The sequence below is a fragment of the Vulpes vulpes genome, chromosome 5 (assembly GCF_048418805.1).
Source record: "Vulpes vulpes isolate BD-2025 chromosome 5, VulVul3, whole genome shotgun sequence".
In the NCBI taxonomy this organism is placed as follows: Eukaryota; Metazoa; Chordata; class Mammalia; order Carnivora; family Canidae; genus Vulpes; species Vulpes vulpes.
Genome location: NC_132784.1, coordinates 90597044 through 90621701, shown reverse-complemented (window position 1 = coordinate 90621701; position 24658 = coordinate 90597044). Strand labels below are relative to the sequence as shown.

General features: G+C 41.8%; 1 protein-coding gene across 1 annotated transcript in view; it reads right to left on the bottom strand.

Moving 5' to 3' along the window:
* Nucleotides 1–2139: 2139 nt before the first annotated feature.
* Nucleotides 2140–24658, bottom strand: part of HSD17B12 (hydroxysteroid 17-beta dehydrogenase 12) — a 157810-nt gene continuing 135291 nt past the window's right edge. The window contains exons 7-11 of the mRNA XM_025991537.2: nt 23620–23654; nt 16330–16411; nt 14298–14363; nt 3908–4057; nt 2140–3619 (exon numbers count right to left, since the gene is read on the bottom strand). Coding sequence (XP_025847322.1) covers nt 3515–3619; nt 3908–4057; nt 14298–14363; nt 16330–16411; nt 23620–23654 — 438 coding nt within the window. The 3' untranslated portion in view covers nt 2140–3514. The remainder of the gene's footprint in view (nt 3620–3907; nt 4058–14297; nt 14364–16329; nt 16412–23619; nt 23655–24658) is intronic.

Below are 24658 nucleotides of genomic sequence, written 5' to 3'. Positions count from 1 at the left end.
TTTCTAGCAAAATGGTCAGGGAAAAGAAGGTGAGAAGACACAGAGGATATTGGGAAAGAACGAGCAAGCTCAAAAAAAATCTAAGATTCCTCAAGTTATGACAATAAATTTGGGAAAAAAACAGGAGTCAATGCTTAGAATTTTTTTTTTTTCAAAATTGACTCAAAAAAAAAAATCAAAAGCTTGAGTAGTCTTATCACCATGAAAGCAATATCAGCAGTAGTTAAAAATCTTCCCACAAGTAAATACCAGGGTCAGATGCTTTTATAAATTTCGAAGGACAAAGACTGCTCCGATCTTCTCATCTTCCAGAGCTCAGTAAAATGAACCACATTCCCCAGCTCATTTAATGCAGTTACAGTATCGACACGAAAGGCAGACACTGGCAGACCGGTTCCTAAATACAGATGCAAAAATTCCAAGTAAAATACCAGCAGCTTGAATCCACAGTCCAACGAGAGCGAATGATGACCAAAGACGTAAAGGTGATTTTATACTAAAAAGCCGCCACGTAAACTTGACAGTATGTGTCAATTAAATTGAATTTAGGTTAAAAAAAAAAAATAGTACAGGATCTGAGGTCTCCAGCAGATTCCATGGAGGCAGGTACCCCCGGCGCTTCTTGGACGTGCCAGGCATGTGCACCCCCGCTTCCTCGGGCGGGCGGGTCCCGCCGGATTTCCCTCCTCCCTGAAAGGCTCCCAGGACCCTTCAAATGCCACCTGCCGCACGCCCAGCCTGAGTACCGGCCCCCCACTCTCACCCCGCGCACACTGGTGCCCCCCCTTACCTTGCGTGACATCCTCCCCTGCAGCACACAGCACTTCCACTATGTCTCTCTCTCTCTCTGTCTCGTCACCTGTCTCCTTCCTTGACTTGCCTCCCCTTCCCCCAGCTCCCTTAGAAGCTCTCGGGGGCAAGAACTTCTGTTCCTTCGTTCGCTGTACCTTCTCCAGCACCCCCAGGAGGAGGGACGGGTGCAGGAGGAGTGGACGAGGTTGTAGGGTGCCATCGTCACATGGACATTGTTTCATGTAATATGTGTGTGTTCCCTTCTAGATGTTTCCGCACAGCCCTCTACTGAAAGAATCCCATTCTGCAAGGAATTCAGGTTCTGTCCACATGTGTAGGTTTTCATCACGAGGCGAGCAGCAAAGTACAAAGCCATGAGGCCTTCAGCATTTCTAACTGAATTCGTTTCTAACATGTTCAACAGAGAGCTTTGAGAATTTCCTTTGACACTGTAACTGCAGAGCAAGTAGCAGAATCCGGGGCCACCCAACCCTCAGGTAATTGCTGGTGTCAACAGACTTAAAAAAAAAAAAAATCAGAGCACTACCTGAGTTCATTCATCCTGTGAGGCGTCACCAAACGCCGCCGCTCGCCACTCACTGGGCAGTTCTGCTGTTGGAACGCGAAAAACGATCCCAAGACGAAAAAACGATCCCACGATGGGAGCTCATCTCTTTAGGGCAGGGCCGCCGTTGAGGAGGCCGAGAAGGAGGACAACACCTGCACTCCCTCCCAGTGCATGCTGGACAGGCACAGACCAGCAGAGCGGCGACGTCATGACGTGGGCCTCACGATCCTGTCGTGCTCCCCAGGCTACTGCTCGGATGGGCAAGAGAACGAGAAGCGCGAGCCTGCGGATCCTACAAATCATTCTTTTACTTTACTGGTTCGGGTTTAAACCTTACCTGGCACGCATCAGACTAGGACATCACGCGGAAACGCGTGTAAATCTAAAAAGTGTGCTCCACTATTTTGAAAGTTCAGAGTGTGCTGGGCTCTCTTTTAATGACTTCACCTGCCTAGAGACAGATTTTCATGCTACTATCTTCAGTCTTGAGTGTCAGATACAAGAGGATACTTGCCAAGTTGAAGTAGGAAAAGCTACAGCTCTGGAGTTTGGAGACGGCGACAGGATTTCCTGGTCAGAACACAACTGTTTTCCAACTTGGATAGAAGAGAACATATTTTGCGTGTTTGTACATCGATCCCTCCTCCCCAGCGCTACAGCCTCCACCGAAAACTACTCACTACCCACAACAGTCAACCAAACAACGTGTGAGAGTAAATGAAATATCGCCCAGGTGGTTTCACCATTTCAACAACAAAATGAGAGAGAAAAAGGCAATGTGTTTTTCATAAAACTAAGTTTATTCAATTTGAATGATTCTGAGATTATGGTCTTGCTTTTTGGGTGCTAAAATGTCTTTTCTTCTATATTGTGATGCTAATAGCGATAGTACTTTGAATCTTCCTGTTTTTGCTTTACATCCTTAGCTGGCAAAATTAAGAGCTAGAAACACCTAAACAATTTGATTACTTTTTCTTATTTATTTTTTTTGAAAAATCTCCTGGCGCTTAAAACTCAGAGCCTAAGAACCAACAAGCCTTGGTAAAGACCTACCTTCTGTGTTACTTGTTTCATAATATTGAATTATTTCTTGGTGATTTCCCTAAAACAAGCTTTGGAGCAGGATACAAGTAAAGTTTAATTTATAGTAAAAGCAAGTGTAAAAACAGCCTTAATTTCAAGCACCAAAGAAATACATCTTCAATCAACACTGTGGTTATATCACCTTTTACTAAAACTAGTCATCTTGCTATATGTATAGGGTATCAATTTAAAAGCAGAAGGCCACTTCTGTGTTATCATTATGGTTTTAGGAATAGCCTGCAGTCACATACACGAACAGGACTGGTGTGGTGCAGAAGCGAAGGTGGCGGAGGCCCAAGTAGGCCACTCTCCTGGGTCAGGGTGTTAGTGGCACCATCGGTGGCTGCTCATATCAATGTATTTTTTGGTCCTTTTACTTATAAATCATATTATCTAGTTTTCAGTATTTACATGCATTTAAACTTGAGAAGAAATATGTATTAGGGGAAAGCATGTATTAGTGGGCTTCAGGTGTCAAAAGGAGCTCCATAATTCTGTGTATTATTTTTACGTCATTAGCTACCTTTGAGAACAAAAAGTTCCACATAAGTGTACAAATTGGGACATGTTTTTAGGAAACTTCGTAGCAACGCATATTGCAGTGTGTCCTCCCATAAGTGAATCATTTAATCTCCACTCCCTCAAAGTGTTAAAAACAAAAGAAAGTAGCTAGCCATTACTTTGTAAAGTATATTTCAGAGAAAATACAAGAACCATCATCAATGGTATCTGGGGCCAGATGAAATCACTGAAGCATTATGTCTGATTCTGTCCTTCTGTAATCTGCCAAGATGGTGTTGCTTCCCATTACACTGTTCTTGCTAGTATTCGTTCTATGTCCAATTGATATGAGCATTTATCCTAAACTTCAAAATAATTCCTGGTAGAATTCAAAATATACGTCCAGAACTCCTGAAAGCAACTTCTGCTTTTCTCCCAATTATGCCAATTTCTAGCCTAATAATAACTGATAAAATGACCACCGAAGATTTTGGAGAGGGGTAGGTGCCTTGCCATCAGCATGCGTAGGCTGGCGCACCTGGGCAAGCTACTCAGTGCAGTTATCAACGCTTAGTTCTTCTTGGCTTTCTTCATGTAGCGAGCCCGCGTGGACTTGCCCAAATTCATGGTTATTTTAAAATACAGCCAGGTAGGCATGGCTGAAATTATTGAGTCCTATGGAAAGAAACAGAGAGATATGTAATTACAGCCTACAATTTGGGCTAATTTAGAGCATCTGATCTTATGTTTCACTATATTGTTGTTTTGTCAGTAAATTTTAAAGTTCTTGGGCGTTTGAAATAAGACGTAAATGCCTCATTAGTAAGTCTAGACGGTGTATGGATGCTAATACATCACACGCTATTCTGTGTGGATGCTAATACATCACACGCTATTCCGTGACTCCGTGGAGAAGAAAACCCCAAACCAAAGTACTGACTGGAGACTCGGAAATCCACATACCATGAGAGAATGGATCAGATACCCGGTGGTTCGGGACTGCAGGCCCACTGTTTGAATCGCAGACTTCACATACGTCTCTGCAGATGGCTTATCCAGGGTTGGCTTTCGGATTTTGGATAGCTTGGTAGCTACGTAGTAGGGCAGGACACTCTGGAAAGGCAACACACATCCGCACCGCAAAGAACAGAAACAAAAAAACATGCTGTTGATTAGGGAGACCACAAACTCAGAACTCAGTGACGCTTGATTGCTCCTGGTGCAGAAACATGGGGAAGACATTCGGGTGAAATCTTTAGAGAGAGAAGAAGGGAGAAGCACACCGAGAGCCAGCTTGAGAGAATACATGACAGCGTAAAATAAACTGCAACAAGGCAATCTATCAACGAAACAATTTGAGACTGAGAAAGCATTAAAAATATGCACAAATAGACCTTTTTGAACCTTTAAAAAGGCGGCACTAGACAAACCTAGAGAGCAGAGCTTCTGGAGAGGATACTCTTTCTACCCTCACCACACTGAACATGGTTACAAAACCACCATGGAAGACTTTTGACATTTTATCCTCTTAAAGACATAATGCTCATTTTCATAATTTGTGGCTCATTAACATGGTTCTATCAGCTTTGGTGCCTCTAAAATAAGCATTTCGGGCAGCCCGGTGGCTCAGTGGTTTAGCGCCGCCTTTAGCCCAGGGCGTGATCCTGGAGACCCAAGATCGAGTCCCACGTCGGGCTCCCTGCATGGAGCCTGCTTCTCCCTTTGCTTGTGTCTCTGCCTCTCTCTCTCTCTCTGTCTGTCTCTCATGAATAAATAAAATCTTTTAAAAAATTAAATAAGATAAGCATTTCCCTTTCTCAGACCTTAGCTACTACTACCCTTCCTCCTCAGTTTACTACTCTGTGTCTGAGTTTTATAAACTTTGCTACTGTAAGACAGGATCATCCCTCCCCCTGCCTTTTTTTTTTTCTTTTTTCTTTGCAGGGGAGACACTATAACCATATGGAAACAGACTGGGTAACCAAGAGAAAGACACTTGACGGGAGTGGTGTGAGATGACAGATCTGAACACTACTTGTTAGAAAACCTTAACTAGTGCCAGGTTCCTTACTGCCTAAGTTTGGTTCATTTGCGGAGGATTCAACATAGGACACAAGGAAACCCTATTACAATGGGTCCTGAGTCATGGCACAAGAGGTTCCTTCTATAGTTTGGAATAACTTGGGTTTGGTTGTTCAGTAAAGACTCAATGAATGGTTTTTGAGAATTTATCACTATTCATGTATTCCCCCACTTACTGAGCAAAAATATTTTGTCAAAAAGGTCTTTAATTTCAAAGCCACACTGCAGCAAGGATATAGCATGTGAGAGCACAAACCAAAGAGAGATCTCAGACTCACACAGTATGAAATAGAGTTCACCGAGGCCCTAACAATGGGTAAGGAAAGAAAACTTTGTTTACTGGGGTGATTAGCAAACAAAGCAAAAGAAAGCACATGCATATGGACCATCTCAAATGATGAAGGAATATAAGCAAGTCACGTCACATCTCTGTCCTGGTTATAAAAAAACCGTGAAGATTTAAAAAACCATTTCCATCTACAGATCACAAGCCTGCTAAGGGTACTGTAAAGTTCGGAGTGTCTCAGGATGAAGACAGTCTGATAATTATACCTTCCAATTACACCATGATATTACCACACACACACAGCCTGTAGATACACAGCATAAATTGGACTATTTTGATCTTGTAGAAGAATTAAGTGGCACTGCCTGGCTGAGCCACTTGATGGTGCCACAAGTTAACTCACCATTCAGCTAAACCATCCAGATAGCTGAGGGAACCTCCTAGCTCTGGAGGTGGAGGCAAGAGACACCTGCCTAGGAATTTCAAGCTGAGCTGTGTTTTTCCAATGAAGAAATGTAAATTCTGTTCTGGAAAGGCTGTTTATTTCCAACAATGGCTCAAAATCAAGGCAGTTACCTTGGCCTAGCAGAAGATGCAAAGGATTCAGAGATGAAATGACTTTAGAGCTAACGTCTTAAATAAAGTGGAGGACATTGCCAGGTAAAGAAACAACGGAAGAACGTTTTGGGTAATGAGAACAGCAGGAGCAAAGAGAGAGACAGAGAAGATGATGTTCTCACGCAACTGCAAGCTATTCAGTATGGTTCAAATGCCAGAAATGTGTGGAGCAGGGGCAGGAGGAAAGCTAAGTGGAACAGAGAACTAAACCCAATCACTGGACAGTAGTGATTTCTAAAGCATCAGCTCCATGAAAACATGGTCTTATTCCACACCACGTTGCCAATGCTCAGAGCAAGTAGTACCTAGCAGACAGGAGGGATGCACATAAGATCTGCTGAGTGACTTAGCAACAGAGCACCTCCATGTGCACGGAACTGAAGAACTGTACTGGGGTCCCCTTGCACTGCTAGGGGTTAATTACACCAGCAAGTCGACGATGTAATATGAGATTTTAAACCAAAATTTTAGATATATTTTTTAAAAGATTTTATTTATTTATTCATGAGAGACAGAGAGAGAGAGAGAGAGAGAGAGAGAGGCAGAGACACAGGCGGAGGGAGAAGCAGGTTCCGTGCAGGGAGCCCAATGCGTGACTCGATCCTGGGACCCCGGGGTCACGCTCTAAGCTGAAGGCAGATGCTCAACCACTGAGCCACCTAGGTGTCCCTATATTAGATATTTTCAAGCTTAAACAAGGTCCTCTCTCTAAACCATGACAAACTTACCGGTCTAGCTACTTGCCAAGAATTTAAAAAGGAGTATTTTAAGTTCTATGTAAAAGCAAAGAAATCCACCTCAAAATGTCATCTAGGCATATCCTCAAAGAGTTTACCAAAACCACAGTAAATGATAATTAATCCATTTTCCTGCCTACTCAAGGAAATATTTCAGTGAACAGGTTGAGAATACACTCACCCTTCCACAGGAAGTATTTTGGGCAGAACAAATTTCACCAGTTGCTTAAGCTCAAAACTTTGCCATTAAAAAGATTACCGCTTGGAAACAACCTGGGTCTTCACAGCCACAGGCAGGTAAGTGCCTTGGGATTCCAACTTAGAAGCCCAAAGTGAAAATAACTAGTTAGGCCATAAAGCAAAGCTATTGATGTCTGTCCTTATTCAGCTTGTTTTTTAAAAAATAAAAATCCCTGGAGACAATATGGTATCTTTTTTCTCACCCACTAGAGTAGCTTGCTTAGTTAATTTGGTCCTTAGAAAACAAATCAGGCGGCCTGACTCAGAACAGGAAGGCCACTGTAACTAAATGTCATGGAAAACTGGAAAGGTGGATACCCAACACCGTGTGGCGGGTATTGGGGTTCTTGTGGTACAGCACCATTGGAAAGGGCCAAGCAAAATAGATGTTATCAATGACAAACCCGGAGATTCACCTGGCTGGAAAGGATCGGAGTCCAGTGATCCCCAATAGGACTAACGTTACTATTTTTTTAAAAAAGATTTTATTTATTTATTCATGAGAGACACACCGAGAGAGAGGTAGAGACACAGGCAGAGGGAGAAGCAGGCTCCCTGCGGGGAGCCTGATGCAGCACTCGATCCTGGGGCCCTGGGGTCACGCCGTGACCCTATGGCAGATGTTCAACCACTGAGCCACCCAGGTGCCGCCTAATGTTACTATTCTTAAGCCATTTTTTAACGTTGGTACAGCTGACCAGATAGGATTATTTCCTGGGAGAATTATATTGCTTTATAGTTCTACTTAGATTCCATCTGTACTAACAAAGACACACTCCATTACCTCCTTTTATTGGCATTGGCAATTAACAAGAAAAATGGATGAAGAATTCTGTTTTCAATCCTAATAGCCACTTCTCAGTGTTTAGCTTTCTAGCTCTCTGAAGCCCAATAGATGTCTATGATTATTCTAAGCTATAAAATATTTAACAAAATATAAAAGAGGAATATCTTTTTTCATTTAAAAAAAAACTTGAATTTTATTTTCTCCTTCATCTCAGTGTGTCCTATTTATTTTTTAAATTTGTTCTGATTAGGGCAGGCTAGGTGGCTCAGTGCCGGCCTTCAGCCCAGGGTGTAATCCTGGAGACCCCGGATCGAGTCCCACGTCGGGCTCCCTGCATGGAGCCTGCTTCTCCCTCTGCCTGTGTCTCTGCCTCTCTCTCTCTCTCTGTGTCTCTCATGAATAAATAAATACAATCTTAAAAAATAAATTTGTTCTGATTAAAAACTATATTTAGCTGAATTAACAAAACCACCAACTATCACCACCCAAGAGGTCCAAAGCACTGGAAAGTGATAAATTAAGAGAAGGGGGCCCAGTGAATGTCCCCATTACAGTGAGTTCACATCTAAGCGAGTATTCTTCTGCAATCTCACACTAAACATGAGAAAACCCGTTTCATTTTCAGTCCAGTTGAAACCTACAACTGCCTTCTCTGGGTTTCTTGGTCTCAACCTATGTCCTCATCCTCATCTATCCTCTAATAAAGAGTCAGATAAACTAAACCCTAAGGGATGGTTTCAGTTTGCAAATGATCTCCTTGTTGACAGCATTTCCAGAGACTTGGTTTCCCAGCTCCAAGGCAGAAAATTCTATGAAGCAGAGCAATGCCTCCGAAGATCACAGACTTCGGAGGTATTCAAGCCCAGGATACAAAATCATGTGTGCTGTTTTGGCTAAGAAAGCATAACATGAATCTAATCATGAGGAAGCATCAGATAAACCTCAAATACGGAATGTTCAATTCAGAAAGAGCAAGAGGAGTACTGTGCTCTTTAAAGATGCCAATGTCTGCTGTTTGAAGCTGGTAAAATAAAAATAAAAATAAAATAAAATAAAATAAAATAAAATAAAATAAAATAAAATAAAATAAAATAAAATAAAATAAAAAAGAAAAATGTCCATGTCATATAAACAATGAAAGGCTGTGGATATATTTCAGATTAACAGAAACTGAAGGGATGGGACAAATATAGGATACGTGGTCCTAGACTAAATTCTTTGCTGGAGGATAAAAAATGCCATAAGGAATATTATGGAGTCTAAAACTGGAATACAGGCAGTAAATAAGATAAAAATATTATATCAGTGTTAACTCTGAAGTTGATAACTATGTTGATAACTATTACGTAAGAAAATATCCTCATTATTTGGCAACAGACACTGAAGTATTTACAGGTAAAGAACCATGACGTCTGCAACTGACCTTTCAATAATAAAGCAAATGGAATAAGTTGCATAACATTAAGTGAATCTGGGTAAAGGGGACTATGGTGTTCTTTGTACTATTCTTATTCTTACAGCTTTTCTGTAGATTTGAAATTATTTCCAAATAAAAAAATTTTTAAAAACAAGGCAGTTAGTAAAGGTTTTACAGAATAAAAGTTCAAGAAGTATAATTTCGGGAAGTTGGTGCAGTCTTAGCTACTTCTTATACTTTTTCAGCACTCTAGCTAGCTGGTACATGGCGTACAGAAGGAGCCAGTGCCCAGTCCTACCAACTCGCCAGTCGGGTCACTTAGGATTTTGCCCTCTGAAAGAGTTAAGCGTAATTCTGACTGGGCTTTAATTATAGGGCAGTAATGAAAGCAGTCCTCACCAACATACCAAGAGCACACTTTTGATAAGGCCTACTTAAGAACGAACTTCTTACCCTCAATTCAAATGTAAGAGACAGAATTTATCAGGTCCCAAATTCACCTTTCCATTTGCTGTCTCCACTATTCATTTGCATTTCCACAAAATCCTTATTTCACAGCAAATCTGAATTTATGAAGTAAATTTTAAATGCTCTCAATTATTATTTTGCTCTCAAAAATTATAGGACAGAAGTTGAAGGAAAGATGGGAAGAGAAAAGCAAAGGAAAAATACGGATAAGGAATTAATATAAAACAACCTAAATTCAAAAAACATATTCTCTTCCTCTCCCCAAAGAGCTATCTGATACACATTCACATGGAGGCAGACCTAAAAAGATAGTTTTCCTTCCAAGGATTATGAGAAACTGAAATTTGGTAACACAGCATTAGCCTGAAAGCCCTCTAGATAGAGAGGTCGAAAATTCAATACCAGAGGCCTATGTGAGCAAGAGAAGCAGCTCAAAAGGCCTCTAAAATGAATGTCTGTGTCCCGCAAAGCATGGCCATGTGTAACCAGAGTCTTCCGTGACCCCAAGCAAAAGGCAGGTCCCTGGTGTGCCCCAAATTACATGTGCCATTAGCAACACAGAGACAAACAAGGTTTTAAAAAAAAAAAAATCCAGATCTCAAGAATATATTGAAGTGTGGGGAGGCAGGGGGGCCAGACTCTCTGGCCGAGGTAAATAATAAGAAACAGGAGAGCAGAAGGAGAGGCGCATCACGCGGCTGAGATCGGGTTTCCCAGGCAGGTGAAGTGTGGCCTGAGCCCTGAGAGATGGACCGAGATCAGAGGCTCAGGTGTGAATGGGGTGCGGAGATAGGGAGAGGAGAGGAGAGGGGAAGGCGTGCCAGCACAGGCGCTAGTCCTGGGCACTGCTGGGGGCAGAGCACGTGCTGGATGCCACATCGCCCAGGCTGGCCGGACATACGGAGAGACGATGGGGTGGCAGGAGAGGCGATGGCCTGCTAGAGTGTGAATTCAATCCTGAGCATCGCAGGCAGCCACTGGGGGGCTATGAAGGAAAGCAACATTACCTAACTTGGGTTTTAGCAAAATCACCCAGGAAACAGTATGTGGGATGGAGTGGAGGAGAAAATTGCCAATAAATACTCCTGGTCCAAAAAATGTGCAGACATAAACCACCACCAAAGAAAAAAACAATAATTTTTAACTCTGAGCTTTATTTAGACCAGATGTTTTTGTTCCTTTGGTCAGAACTAGTATGATATCCTGAATAGGATAGAAGTAGAATTACTTCAGCATTCTGATGTGTTCACACAGAAATGACAACCGTATTCTCCTTCCCAAACATGTGCGTTTTAATTTTTTCGCCAAATTCACACTACATTTAAACCTTGAATGAATTCATTTGAAGGAAGACAATGAGCAATGAAATTACATAATTCAGAATTCATTATTGGGGAAAAACAAGTTTATCAAAGTTAAATGTCTCAAAAAACAAATGCTAATATGTTTTTGTAGTAGCTTCCAGTCATGCCAGACTAATAGGCGGAGAATATGGAAAAAAGATCTTTGAGGAAAACAAGCTGTGGGAATGAGAGAGGAGACAGTCCTGTCTATTCAGAGAATTTCAGAAATCGCTTGTCTGTGCTCACAGAGTGTAATATCCCCCTTTGTCATTCAAACACTTGCAGCTTCTGGCCATGCTGCCTGAAGGTCACCCACTGATGGGTCTGTAGGATTCCTGCTTAGTCTCAGGAGGTGTTTAAAAATTCTGAAATTAATAACTTGATTACAATAGATTCTTCAGAATGAGGAAATGGCACGACTCCGTGTGGCACGGGATGCCTGACCTCCCATGAATGCTTTGCTGCTTTCTTGTTACTGAAAGCCAGCACGTTCTGTATGGCAGATTTCAGCTACTGGCATTAAAACGAGAGTTGAGGGCAGAAGGGGGAGCATGATAGTTCAGTGTAAAATTCAGGATTCTTGAAAACCCAGTCTTCTTCCACAATGTGCCCCGTGTATTTACGGGAAGCTGCAAATCACAATAAGACCAAAGGGCTAGGGCGTCCCTGGGTGGCCCAGTGGTTGAGCGCCTGCCTTCGGCCCAGGGCGTGATCCTGGAGGCCCAGGACCGAGTCCCACGTCGGGCTCCCTGCGTGGAGCCTGCTTCTCCCTCTGCCTGTGTCTCTGCCTCTCTCTCTCTCTTTCTGTGTGTCTCTCATGAGTAAATAAATAAAATCTTAAAAAAAAAAAAAAAAAGACCAAAGGGCTATGACATCTGAGGTCCACTTGGACGAGACCTCAGGTGGAGGCTTAGAGGAAGCCGACTCTGGATGGTCCTGGAAGATGAGGAAATTCTGACCTGACCCTTCCCTAATGACTACTCCCTCTCACTGTGGGTGCAGTCTCCACAGATAGAATAAAAAGGGTTAGAAGCTAGATCCACACAACAGGTAGGGCTGTCTCGACTGTCCAAAGAGACAAGGGATGAAATGCAACCATTCAGCTAAGTACCTTCTGATTCCAGAAATGCCTGAGCTCAGATGGCACCAACGTGTTCAGTGCTGTCCTGAAGGCCTCAAATAAGGAGCCCAGTCATTAAAAATAAAGGTTTTGGCTCCAAACAGCCTTGGATTTAAGTCCTGGTTCAACATGGACAAGGGGCTTAATAACCTCTTTAACCTCAATTTCCATAAATTTACAAAAGATGATAATCACACCACCTTATGAGGTCATTACGAGATAAAATGAAATAAATGGATACATATAAAGTGCTTAGCTTAGCGCTGTGCCTGGAAAGTAACCCTTCAAATATTAGCTATTGCGAAGACTGGTCATCTGGGGCTTCAGGGTGCAAAAATTGAAATACTGGGCTACCAGTAATGAGAGCCATAATAACAATGGGGTGCGTCAAGAAGTGGGGGCAGGTCGCAGGTGGGAGTAGGAAAGGGGTTTAAGCATTGCAACTTCTCCTAAGACATTGTCACAAATGTGCCTAAGCATGGAAATGCTGTGAGACATTATTACTTTGTGTTGAGCAAGAGCCGCTTTGAGACAGATACTCATAAAAAACTCCTACATTTGCTTCCTCTCACATTTGGTATTGTATTTCCACAGCATTGTATCTGTTAGCTACATAATAAAAGCAAAGATCTCTACAAAAATTAAGTCAAAATGGGTCGAAGGCCTAATGTAAAAGCTAAATCTATGAACTCTTAAAAGAAAACAGGGGAGACCTTCATGATATTACATTTGGAAATGATTTTTTGCAAAGGACACCAAAAGCACAAGCAGTGAAAGGAAAAATAGATAAACGGACTACATCCAGAGTAACAACTTTTGTGCCTCAAAGGACACAATCCACAGAATGAAAAGGCAACCCACAGAGTAGAAGAAAATATTTGCAAATCATGTATCTGATAAAGGGTAAATATCCACAGTATATAAAGAACTCCTACAATTCAACGATAAACTCCGCCCAATTCAAAAAGGGCGAAGGATCTGAACAGACGTTTCTCCAAAGAAGATATATTATGGCCAATAACGAGGCTGAAAAAGTGCTCAACGTCAACTAATCATTGGGAAAATGCAAATCAGAACCACAGAGACCACGTGCTACCCATTAGGACAGCGAATACTCAAAAACAAAAACAAAACAAAATAACAAGTATCGGCAAGGATATGAAAAAATTGGAACTCTGCTATATCGTTGTGGGAATCTAAAACAGGTAAGCACCTATGGAAGAAAGTAAGGGAGCTCAAAGAAAACAATACATACACACACATACATACATACATATAACTGCCACCTGATTCAGCAATTCCACTTCCGGGTACATTTCCAATTGACCTGAAAGCAGGGCATCAAAGGGATAGGTAGACACCTCATGTTCACAGCAGCCAAGAGGTGAAAGCAACCCGAGTGTCCAACAGCAGCTGGATGGATAAACACAACGCAGTGTACGTTCACGGTGGAATTCTACTGGGCCTGACAAAGGAAGGCAGCTCGCACACGTGGCTGGACGCAGAAGATGTTCGATGGAGCGCACTAAGCCAGGCACAGAAAGACCAAAACTGTATGAAGGCCCCCGAACGAGGTCCCTAGAGCAGTCAAATTCAGGGGGACGAAAGCAGGGCGGAGGCTGTTGCCCAGGACGGGGCGGGAAGGGAGGCGTTACTGTTGAACAGACACTGTCTTGGTTCCAGAAGATGCAAAAGTTCTGGAGATGGATGGTGCTGAGGGCACACGACAAGGTCCACGCACCTAATGCCCCTGAACTGAATACCCACAAGTGATTTAAACGGTGCTTTCTGGTACATGTTTTTACCACCATTAAAACAAACTGAACCTCACTCCCACACGGCAGTCATCCTGAGCATGCCGTCCACTCTGCTCTAGGAGGAGCTGGCTGTCTTCCGCTCCCCACCGGCCCTGCTGGTTCTTACACAGCGGCCTTGGGAACAGTCACAGCACACCTTACACACCTGGCAGCTAAGAGATGCCGACAGTCCCAATTTTCTCAAAATAATACTGCAAGAAATAAAACCGTGCACTTGGTTCTTCTACTTTAAGAATCCCGAGTTAAGAATTCTAGGGGATAATTTTTAAAAATCTAGGCATAAGTGCATAAAAGAAAAAGAAATCATGTCTTTAATGGTGTGCTAACGTCACACTCACTTCCTTAGGAATGGGATTTTCTTTCGTTGCCAAGACAGCAACAGTTGCTGTGGAAACCACACAAAAACAGGGACACGCAACTGAAACAAACCCCACTCACCTGCACAAAGATGCCCTTGCTCCTATATTCCTCATGGAGGCACCGAGAGAAGAAATCCACAAAAGCCTGGGATGGGGTGGGAGTGAGAAGGAAACACACGTTACATCAATCAGCCTGATTTGTAGCCATGGCAACACAAATAACAAACTACCCATTTAACACTGGAGTTTCTAATCATTCTTATTTCAAATGCAGAAGAGACCCTAAAAAAACCCCTCAAAATCTCAAGTTGTTTTCTTTTCTGCCACTAAATCAAGTATTCTTAGCAAACATAATCTCCAGATCAAATTTTGACTTAACCAGAAAAGGATCTTTTCTTTTTTCAGAAAATTAGTTTTCAAGAAGAAATGTTTTATTATATAACAAAGGCTATGTTCCTCCTCCCCGCTTGCCATTCAAACAGAAACACAATATGAATTCTGTTCCACTCTCCTCTATAGGGATTTTGTTGTCAGTAAAGAAAAGAAAAGAGCAAGAATCCTCTTGGTCCTTTGGGATGGCAAGATCCAAGAAGTGCAGGTTTGAATGTGACAGCCCATCCTCTGATAGTACAGTTTTAAATCTATTTGTAAAATATAATGTATCATTCTTCAAATATGGACTCCACTCAGGCTTAAAATGCAAAGTATCAATAATGACTCCACTAGGACCCAATTAATCATGTGCCCATGGAGAGCAGGGTGAGAGGGTCCAACAACCACCTCAAGAAATATGGTGTCCGTTTTGACCCCCCCCCCCCCCCATATTTCAGACACAGAAAGCAGGGAGATTGCAGGAGGGGGCGCAGCGCCTCACTTTTCCAAAACAGTAGTCACTGTTGACGGTTTTTCCAGCGGACAAAGAGCCAAGTGAAAAAGAAGGCAAGCATTTTGCTCTTGGAAGTTCTTATCATATTATATTTTGCTCATTTTCCCCTCAAAGCTGGTTCAATCTCAGCATCCCAATGGTCCTTTTAATTTCAGGGATGTATCCTTTGCCTCAACAATGTATAAGGCGCCATGGACCTGTAGGCAGCAGGAAATGTATCCTAAATAACATTTCCTACTAGTAATGTGAGTGAGTCGTGACATAGTATACAATTATGACATCTTACAGAGAGTTCTATAAAACTCTGGTCTCACTCCTGGAGTGATAATAAATACCCAGGATTCCGAGTAAGTGGCAAAATACACTCTCACCCGGGCTACCTTGCACCTACTGAGTGAAGTTACGTCCTGACTGGCTGCAAATTCTTCCTCTGGGCTCGGCAGAGTTGGAACTTCTGCTGGAGGAAGCTGACTCATTCACGAACCAAATCCCCAGTCATAAGCTTCAGGCTCTGGTCAACAGAGCTGGCCTGGGCCAGTGAGCTCTCTGTGGAAAGCACAGTCAGGCATACCCTGTTCCCTTGCACTTCGCTTTGCCTACTTTACACAGACTGTGCTTTACAGAACTGAAGGTTTGTGGCAACCTTGCAGCAGGCGAATCTGTAGGCAGCATTTTTCCAACAGCACGTGCTCACTTCTTGGCTCTGCGTCATATCTGCCAATTCTCACAAGATTTCAAGTTTTTCATTATTATTATATGTGTTCTGATGATCTGTGTTCAGGGATTACCACATGTCAAAAGCTCAGATGACAGCATTTTTTAGCAATAAAGTACTCTTTAATTACAATATATAGACTGCTTTTGTAGACACAATGCTGTTGCACACGTAACAGACTACAGTAGAGTGCAAACATATAACTTTTATATACACTGGAAAACCAAACCACTCATTTGACTCGCTTTATTGTGACACTTGCGCTTCTGTGGGGGTCTGGAACCACACCTGTAATAACTCCGAGGTATGCCTGAATCGGTTTTAAAACCAGTCAACTATTAGAAGAATAAAGCATCTGTGGATCTGGGATGTTGGCGTCCCACCCCTTTCCTTCCCAGTCTGTTTGAAAACAGCCAAGAAGAGAACTTCAAGAAGCTTCTATGCTTATTTCTCAGACTGAATAGTACTCATCATTCTTATTCTGACATGATTCACTAAAAAATTGTTCACCTTGGTTGCAGAGTAGATGGCCAACAGTGGGACTGGGGCTATGCCACTGGCAGAGGAGATGTTCAGAATTGCCCCTTTAGACCTAAAAAGGAAAATGCACCAAGTAAACGAATGAAATCATATACACGATGGTTTGTAAATTACAGATCGAGATACAGAATGATTTTAAACAGTAGAGCAGAGGTGTCTTTCTAACACACATCTCTCCGCGCCTTTCATCAGCACGTGATATCCGTGGTCAGTGAATGAGGCATAACTCAATCAACTAAAAATAGCTCTTGTTTGCCATGAGCTCATTCCTGTGTTAGTATTCCAGGGCATGATCAGATCAGAGCCACAGTCTCCTCAGTTGATCGCTCCTGTAGGAGGTCTCCTCTGGCCCCTTCACCAAGAATCCTCGCTCTTAGAAACTCTCATAGTCCTTGCGCGCCTTTATTTTGGCCTGCCGTCACATACTGCCTTGCTGTCCTGTTTAATCATCGCATGTGTTTTTCGCATGTTTCGCACGTTTTTCTCCCTCAACAAAACTATTTCTGTACATCATAGTCTTTGTCTTCAGCTTTTCCTCAAAACTACCCTGCACAGTCCTGAGCACATAACAGGTGCTTAATAAAGCCACCTGGCGCGGGTGAATGGCTAGGTTCTGCCCTCCTGCTTCCTTCAGGTTAGATATTCAGGCGCTAAACAAAGAGCTGACGATAAAATTATGTAACTCTATAGGTGATCAAACCATATTCTTTGCTAAAAGGCAAAGCTCAATTTCTACTATAACTTCTTTTTTTTTTTTAATTTTTATTTATTTATGATAGTCACAGAGAGAGAGAGAGAGAGAGAGAGAGAGGCAGAGACATAGGCAGAGGGAGAAGCAGGCTCCATGCACTGGGAGCCCGACGTGGGATTTGATCCCGGGTCTCCAGGATCGCGCCCTGGGCCAAAGGCAGGCGCTAAACCACTGCGCCACCCAGGGATCCCCTCTACTATAACTTCTAGTGACTTCTGAAAGCTGAAAGTCAGAGAGTTATAGGAAATACTGATTTTACTAATAAATGAAAATTAACTGGAGGAAAGCAATGCCATAAAATACCTGTTATTAGCAAGCACATAAGGGCAAAAGGGTTGCCTGAAGTGTGGAGTTAGGGTTTTAGGAATTTTAAACAGAATTAACGGCCAACTCTTCCCTTTCTTCTCAGGCTGGAGGATGGGATGTCGCCTTCAGCTACTGCGAACAACCCTACCTACCTCCCAGCCTCCAGGTGAGGTTCCTTTCCTTTCAACTCTGCTTCCCTTTGTTCTTTTTCTGAATTTACCTCCTCCAAGACCTATTTTTTTCATATTTTTTTAAACAAGAACTATATAGTCCTGTTTTATGCAAAATAATAAAAGAAACATGATTAAATGGAATCTAAGTTATTTTAGACATAAATCTGAAAAGAAATAATCCCAAAAGGTCACCCAGTCCATCTGCCAGCCTCTAGGCGAGATGCCATAAACGAAGTTTGGACCCTCAGCTTCCTGTGTTACCGGAAACAAACTTTGTTTTTATTTTTGAACCCAAGTCCTTATTAGTAACATATACGTTCCTAGGCAGTGAAATCCACTCACATTTTGGTCATTGAAATCAAATTTAAAATTAAAAAAATGTAATATTACGGTTTTAAGGAAAGTTGGAAATATTTAGGGAATGTGTTGATTATATCATTCTGGTATGTTTTGCTTGTATCTCAAGAGACAGAAAAGCCTTTTGTTTTTAAATAGTGGTAAGAGAGTAAGAGGGTCTCTCAGGAGTTAGAACCCAGTCACTCTAAGGTAAAAGCTAGTAATTAGGAATGAATATCTAAGATTTTGATTTTATCTATATTTGTGAGAAACTCCTCCGATCAAAATGGACTAAAAGCAATTTCTGTTACTGGAGACTTTTAATAGAGTATTAATTTATGATGTTTAATATATCTTTATCTTTTTAGGGTGTTGAAAATGTTCTCAAATTAGATTGTGGTGATTGCTACACAGCTTTGTGAACATACTAGAAACCACCAAATTGTACACTTTAAATGGGTGGTTTTTATGGTATGTGACATAGATCTCAATAAACGTGAAAAAGATAAAAATGTATTTATGATATATTAGAAGGTGCCACCTGTAAGCTCAGAGTAAATTCCAACCAAGTGAAAGCTAAGAGAGCTATGGGATCTTCTGCAACACAGAATGCTTTCTGAGAAGTAACCCCAAATCCTGATAAGTTGCACCCCCCCCCCCCCCCCCCGAGCCCTAAGCATCCTTGCAGCTTTAGGTAGCATTTTATTTTAACCTCTTCTCATATAACCGGGAGTTGCTATGGCCTCACTCATTCGGAAGAGATGAAGAAAAAGCTAGTTTAGAGTAGTTGTAGATGATAATGTTCTTCACTGAACTGTATTATATCAGTGCTGGTTTTATTAGCTGGATTATGTGCTCTATTATACTCAGATTGGCAGAGGTGGTTGCATGTGCCCTTGAACAAAAATCTTAATATTTTAAATTTCATTCCTCACAAATTAAATGCATTTTAAAAGTCTTCCAAAATTAAAGTTTAACATTACCAAATGCATTTTAAAAATTAAATCTTGATCTTACTAACACACGCTCTTAAAACTTCACTCACCAAAGCAATGATTTCAATGAAGGAAGATTTATTTAAAGGCAATAAAAACTACCTGTTTTAAAAAATAATAGACTAATGATCAAATATGCCACAATTATGCAGGTATGCCCTTTGAACTGTTTAGTTCCTTTGAGGGAACTAAGATCTTTGTTTTTCAAATACTCTATTCCAATTAAAATTTCTAGGAGGTAGAGTTTGAATTAGCGAAAAGTCAGAATTTGAGGGAACGTTATTCAAACACTCTAGAATACATTACACAAACCTGAGACCAATGAAGTCTAAAGCAAGAGCCCACTAGACCTGAGGAAATAAAGGGAGAGCATTTATAATTGTATCATAATGACAGCGGAGAAACACCCCTTCTACGAAAACTCTGTGCTAACAAGAAGCACACGTATTTGTCTAGCAAAAACCTTCCTCCCACACCCACACTAGCACAGAATTCTCTTTCTCTCCAAGGATAATAATATTCAACTTAGTTTTGTCTGAATCATAAACAACACGCTGGTGCAGCTGTCTCCATCCCTGTACCGTGTGCGGTCTCTATTCCTCACGTAGGGATGGGAATGAACACTTGGGACCGCGAGGCACAACGGACTCGTCTTTAAAATCAACTACTTTGTCTGGCTCTAATCCTCCATCTAAGCAGAATTAGTGACGTCAAACCAGTTTCCATGGCAGAGGCAGACTCATGACAGCTCTGTTATATCAAGCAGAAGGACAAAATGGGCTTGTGCTTAATTGCACACGAAAACAAACATAAAACCGAACCTTAGTTAATCTCTCATTTTCTGGGGACTTGGGGAGCAATTCTAAGATTGGAAGGTACATTAACAATATTTGCTGAAGTTCCATAATGAAGACTCATGTTGCTCATACTTCAGCACACTTCCCAGCCCGTTATGACAAATACCCAAATAAACAACTCAAGTAATATTTTCTGTGATAGAACATTCTTAATTCATCACACTGCCTACTTGCTAACAGCCACACGATGGTGTCTCAGTGGTACAAATTACTGAGGTTCTACCAGAACTAAAATACCACAAAAGCAAAGCAGAAAATGCCACTGCTGATAAGGAAGCACCTCTCCACAGAAACACACTCTCTGCAATTACTGCCCTTTCACCAGCCAAACGTGAAACTCATCCAACCCTACAAAATTCAGTATCTGGTATTTGTGGCTTCCTATCGCTATGGTCTCCAGTAGAACTGCCTCAGACCTGTGAAAACCCCATCCTAATACTCTCCTTAATTTTCACCTGGATTAAAAAAACTGGCCAGGCCTTTATTTTCCCATAAGTGCCCCCACTATTCCATCAAGCTGTTGCAGGGTCCTCGTCCACAGCTCTATAAAAATACTATTGTCATAGAGGAAATGCTAGGTCTCCTTTGAATAAGTCACTGATTTCCACCTTCCTCGGGAACCTCGGCACTGCCCTGCGACGGGGGCTGGGCGGGGGTGGGGGTGCTGCCGTGAAGGACTGAAACACAGGGTCAGCTCCAACACGAGAAGCTAACTGTATACGGAGTTTGATGGTAGACAGGGGAGACTGCAGAAAAGACTCCATGATGATCCTTCCTGTGTCCATTTCTTCCTGGAGGGTCATTATTTATTTATTTTTCTTTAAGCTTAAACATAACACTGAAATTGGTACAGACAATTCTCTTACAGACTCTCAAGACTGAGAAACATATCAAAACAGAGTTCTATGCCAGAGAAGAATCCTGGAACACAGGGGTCAGACATATAATTAGAACCAGCAATCCAAATACATTATACAAATCCTGCTTTGCTGAAGAAGTTTGCAAACATTTCCCACATGAAAGAGAACTGCCTGCCCTAAAACACCATAACATGTCATAATTCCACCTTAAGCAATACAGTATGAAAGGGGCTATTTTTAGCTTTTCCATGGTTGTTATGGCAACCACCTCCTGGCTCCAGCTGTACACAATGTTTATAATTCCAGAGAAGTGGAAAGAGCAAGTTTCCTCTATAATGTAATTATGCACTTTCTACTTCTGTGGTAATAATACCTTAGTTTAATTTTAGATACTTGTTTAGTGATAGTCAGTTGGCTTTAGGCTATCGTTCTAGAGGGTTTGGAAAATCTTATACATCAGAGTTAGAAATCAGTGAAAGGGGAAAAACAACAACAACAAAGGATCTTTATAAAGGACTCCGTTTTACTCAATGGAAATACGACTCCTATGGAAACCGACCATAGGAAATATGCCATTTAAGGACGGTGTAAAGGGCAGGCTATACTAAAATCACTTGCAGATGATCTTCTCCTCCTGGGCACACGGCTAACAACATTTCTGGACTCCTAGGCAGTTAGCTGTAGCCTGCAACTGAGTTCTGGACAATGGACTGTTGGCAGCAGTGATGTACACCATTTCCAGGCCTGGCCCAAGAAACCTCCCATAACACCATCCTCATTCTCTCTTCCCTTATCTGCTAGCTGGATGCAGAAAATACAGCAGAAAACTACAAAGCCCAGGGGAAGAAAAGCCCCTACGTGGAAGGAGTCTGAGATCCCAGATTGACGGGGTAGAGCAAAGCCCAACCACTGATCCACACCGGCTGTGTACCAGCAATCAGGGGGAAAAAAAAACCCCTAACCTCTAGAATGTTAAGCCACTGAGATCTTGGGATGGTCTCTTCTAGCACTCAGCCTACCTTAATTAACACAACTAGTAACTCCTTTAATTTGAGTGGACACCACTGTCCCCTCCTCTCCCAACCCAAAATACTGATTCACAAAGTCCACTTCCCCTTCTTACTAGTTCTTAGCAAGTGCCACAGTCACCCTCATGGTGTCAGGTTCAGGCCACAGCCTGTGATGGCTTCCCACCAGATCATTTCTCAACCTTAGTCTAAATCAACTTGATTTCCTACAGGCAAAGATCCAGTTCATCTTCCATATACTCCATGATAGACTCAGCTCGGTGAGCGCCTGCTGAATGAATGGATCCCCTTCTTTGCATTCTTATCTAATGCTCCAGCTATGACTGCGATCATGGCTGCTAGGTCTCTAGAGATAGGAGTGAGGTTCCTGGCACCCTAGGTCTGTATCATTTACTAATTATGAAGCTTCACAGCACTCCAGTTCTTTGGGACTCCAACTTTCTGTCTATCAAATAAGGGAGGGGCTGGTTTCAATTACTTAAAGTACTAAAATTCTATGACTATTGAAATCCATTATGATCTGCAAGATTACTTCACAACCATCATCTCTTTTGATATGGTTTTCACCAACTTACTTAAAAATTCCTTTTCCAATACTTCTGTGGCTTATAAGTATTTGGTTTTTAATAGATGGATTTACTGTCCTGAATTAACACCAAGTCACTGGCAGATATCAAACTGGGTTAAGATGATGGCCAAAATTTCATCCCTTCTGAGTTCTAATCTGTCAGCCCCAATTCTCTGTAATTTACCATTTTGTCTCCTTTGACCAGTTTGTCATTTCCACATCGGACCATCGGGGGCACACTCCCACTGTCGACCAACTCAAAGCAGTGTCAGGGTTTGAAGGGAAATCTTACTAAAGGAATTGAAATATACCAAACTTCATATAAAATGGAATTACAAAGACTGCAAAGAAGCGGTTTCTCAACCAGTCTCTGCAGATGCCAAGCAAAATGGATTCCTAACCTCGCTTCCTCAACTCTGTACAGTGGTGGGAGGCTATCAAAGGTAAATGACATCAAGTCCTTGTATATACTTGGCACATAATCGGTACTCAATAAATAGCTGTAAGCCCTGCCTGAAGCTGGTCATAGAGGCTTTTTCACAGAAGTAGGGTCTTTGGGCTTTGCCCTTTCCAAAGCTGTGATTCCTCTGGATCTCTTCCAAACTCAAAACTGTTTTGCAGAGAAGGATGACTGTGAAGCCCTAAATTTAGCAAATGATCAAGCCAGCTCAAGATGTAAGCCCAGATCTTTTCAACAGGTTTCCTTTGAAAGCCTAGACATCATTCAGGCTTTTCCAAGGGAGAGAGAGAGCTTAATTACAATTTTACACTTCATGCTATTTCAAGAAGAAACTCTACGACACATTTCTCAATGAAAATGAAGACATCTAGCATATCTTAGTGGAACCCAACTCAAACTAGAACACACATGGGGCTCCATGGTGCAGGTTTGTGCTCCAAGGGTGGGTTTGACATCTTATAACCATTTTAGAACATGCCTAAGTTCTTCATATGCCCATTTATCCATTAAGAACTACCCCCCCCCCAAGAAGATGGGGTCTTGCTTTGTGAAACTCCACTGATTGTAGTTCTGAGACCATATAGCTTTAAGAAGGCATTCCCGGGAATACCCCAGGAACTCTGTCCGCCCCCTCAGAATAGCAGGCAATTGAGTTGGTGATGGTGACTCAGGCAGACTTTTTAATCCTGGTCTAAAGGAACCACCACAACCCTGGAGAGAGAAATAAAAAGGGAATCCAGTGGAAAAGGCCTCCACCAGCAGATGACTCATGCTCCATCGTGTGACTCGCCAGGCACATTACTCTGTTGCTAAGACATGGAGGATAGGTTCGTTAGTCACTTTAATGAATTTTGCAAAGAAAGGATTCTCCCTATAAATAATCATGAGCTGTCTCTCTAGTGTTTGTGTGAGAGCTCGTGACTCACCTTTCCACCATGCCGGGCAGCACCAGTCGTGTCATCTGCAAAAGAGAAAACAAAACATTCGTGATGGCTGAGAATGCAAGCAACAGATAAAGAGTGGAGAGAAGCCACCCACTCAAAACAGAAGGGAATCACGAAACCACTCACCACTCTACAGACAGCAGTTTATTTTATATACTCTATATAATTTGGCTGTGTCAAGAGTGCATAAAAAGGAATCAGATGAAATCGCTGGAGATAACACTGTGGATACATTCAGTACACTTGGCTAAAACTGGCCTTGTCTTAAACGTAATACTGGCACAGAGATCTTCAAATAATTAAGGACTTACAGTGAGATCTCCCAAAATGTCCTCCTGGAAAAGGACATACTTTATCAAAACAAATATCTGCAAACCAAGATTACTTAAGATTTCTAATCTTAAACACTCCAATGATCTTTTCCTATCCAAAGAGACTTTAGAAGAATGTCAAAAAGTGACAGCTTGGCAAATGTTAAGTGTATCTGCCTCTTGTTGGCCTAGCTAGCTGTGAGTAAAACACATCCTTGAAGAAAGTTAAGGTTATCATGATCTCTCGTAACCAATGACAAAAAAGTGACACCTGCATTCTCAAAGGGCCTCATGATAATTGCTGATGACATACACTGAATATGAGAGAGAGGCTACTTCTAAACTCTGTTGTAAGATATTATTAAGTAAGAAAAGGTAAGACATCCACCAGCTTAGTCAAGGCCACATCATAGTTAAGTACTGAGGTTAGAACATGAATTCCTGATTTGCAGGTACCGTTGATCTTCTAAGAAGCAAATGCTGCTTTGTCATAGAAAAGTTGGCATGTATGCCAAACACCGGAATTTTAAGCATTTTTGTCTTGAATAGTAGTAGTATGTCTTAATGAAAACAGTACTCTGATGAGAAAATAATTTTTTTTCCTAGAAATATTTTGAAGAAAGAAAATGTATTCAGCTTTACCAAGGTAAAATCTGGTATGCAAGTGCTCCCAACCCAGATGTTAAGCTGGGAGCTGCTGCATACACTTT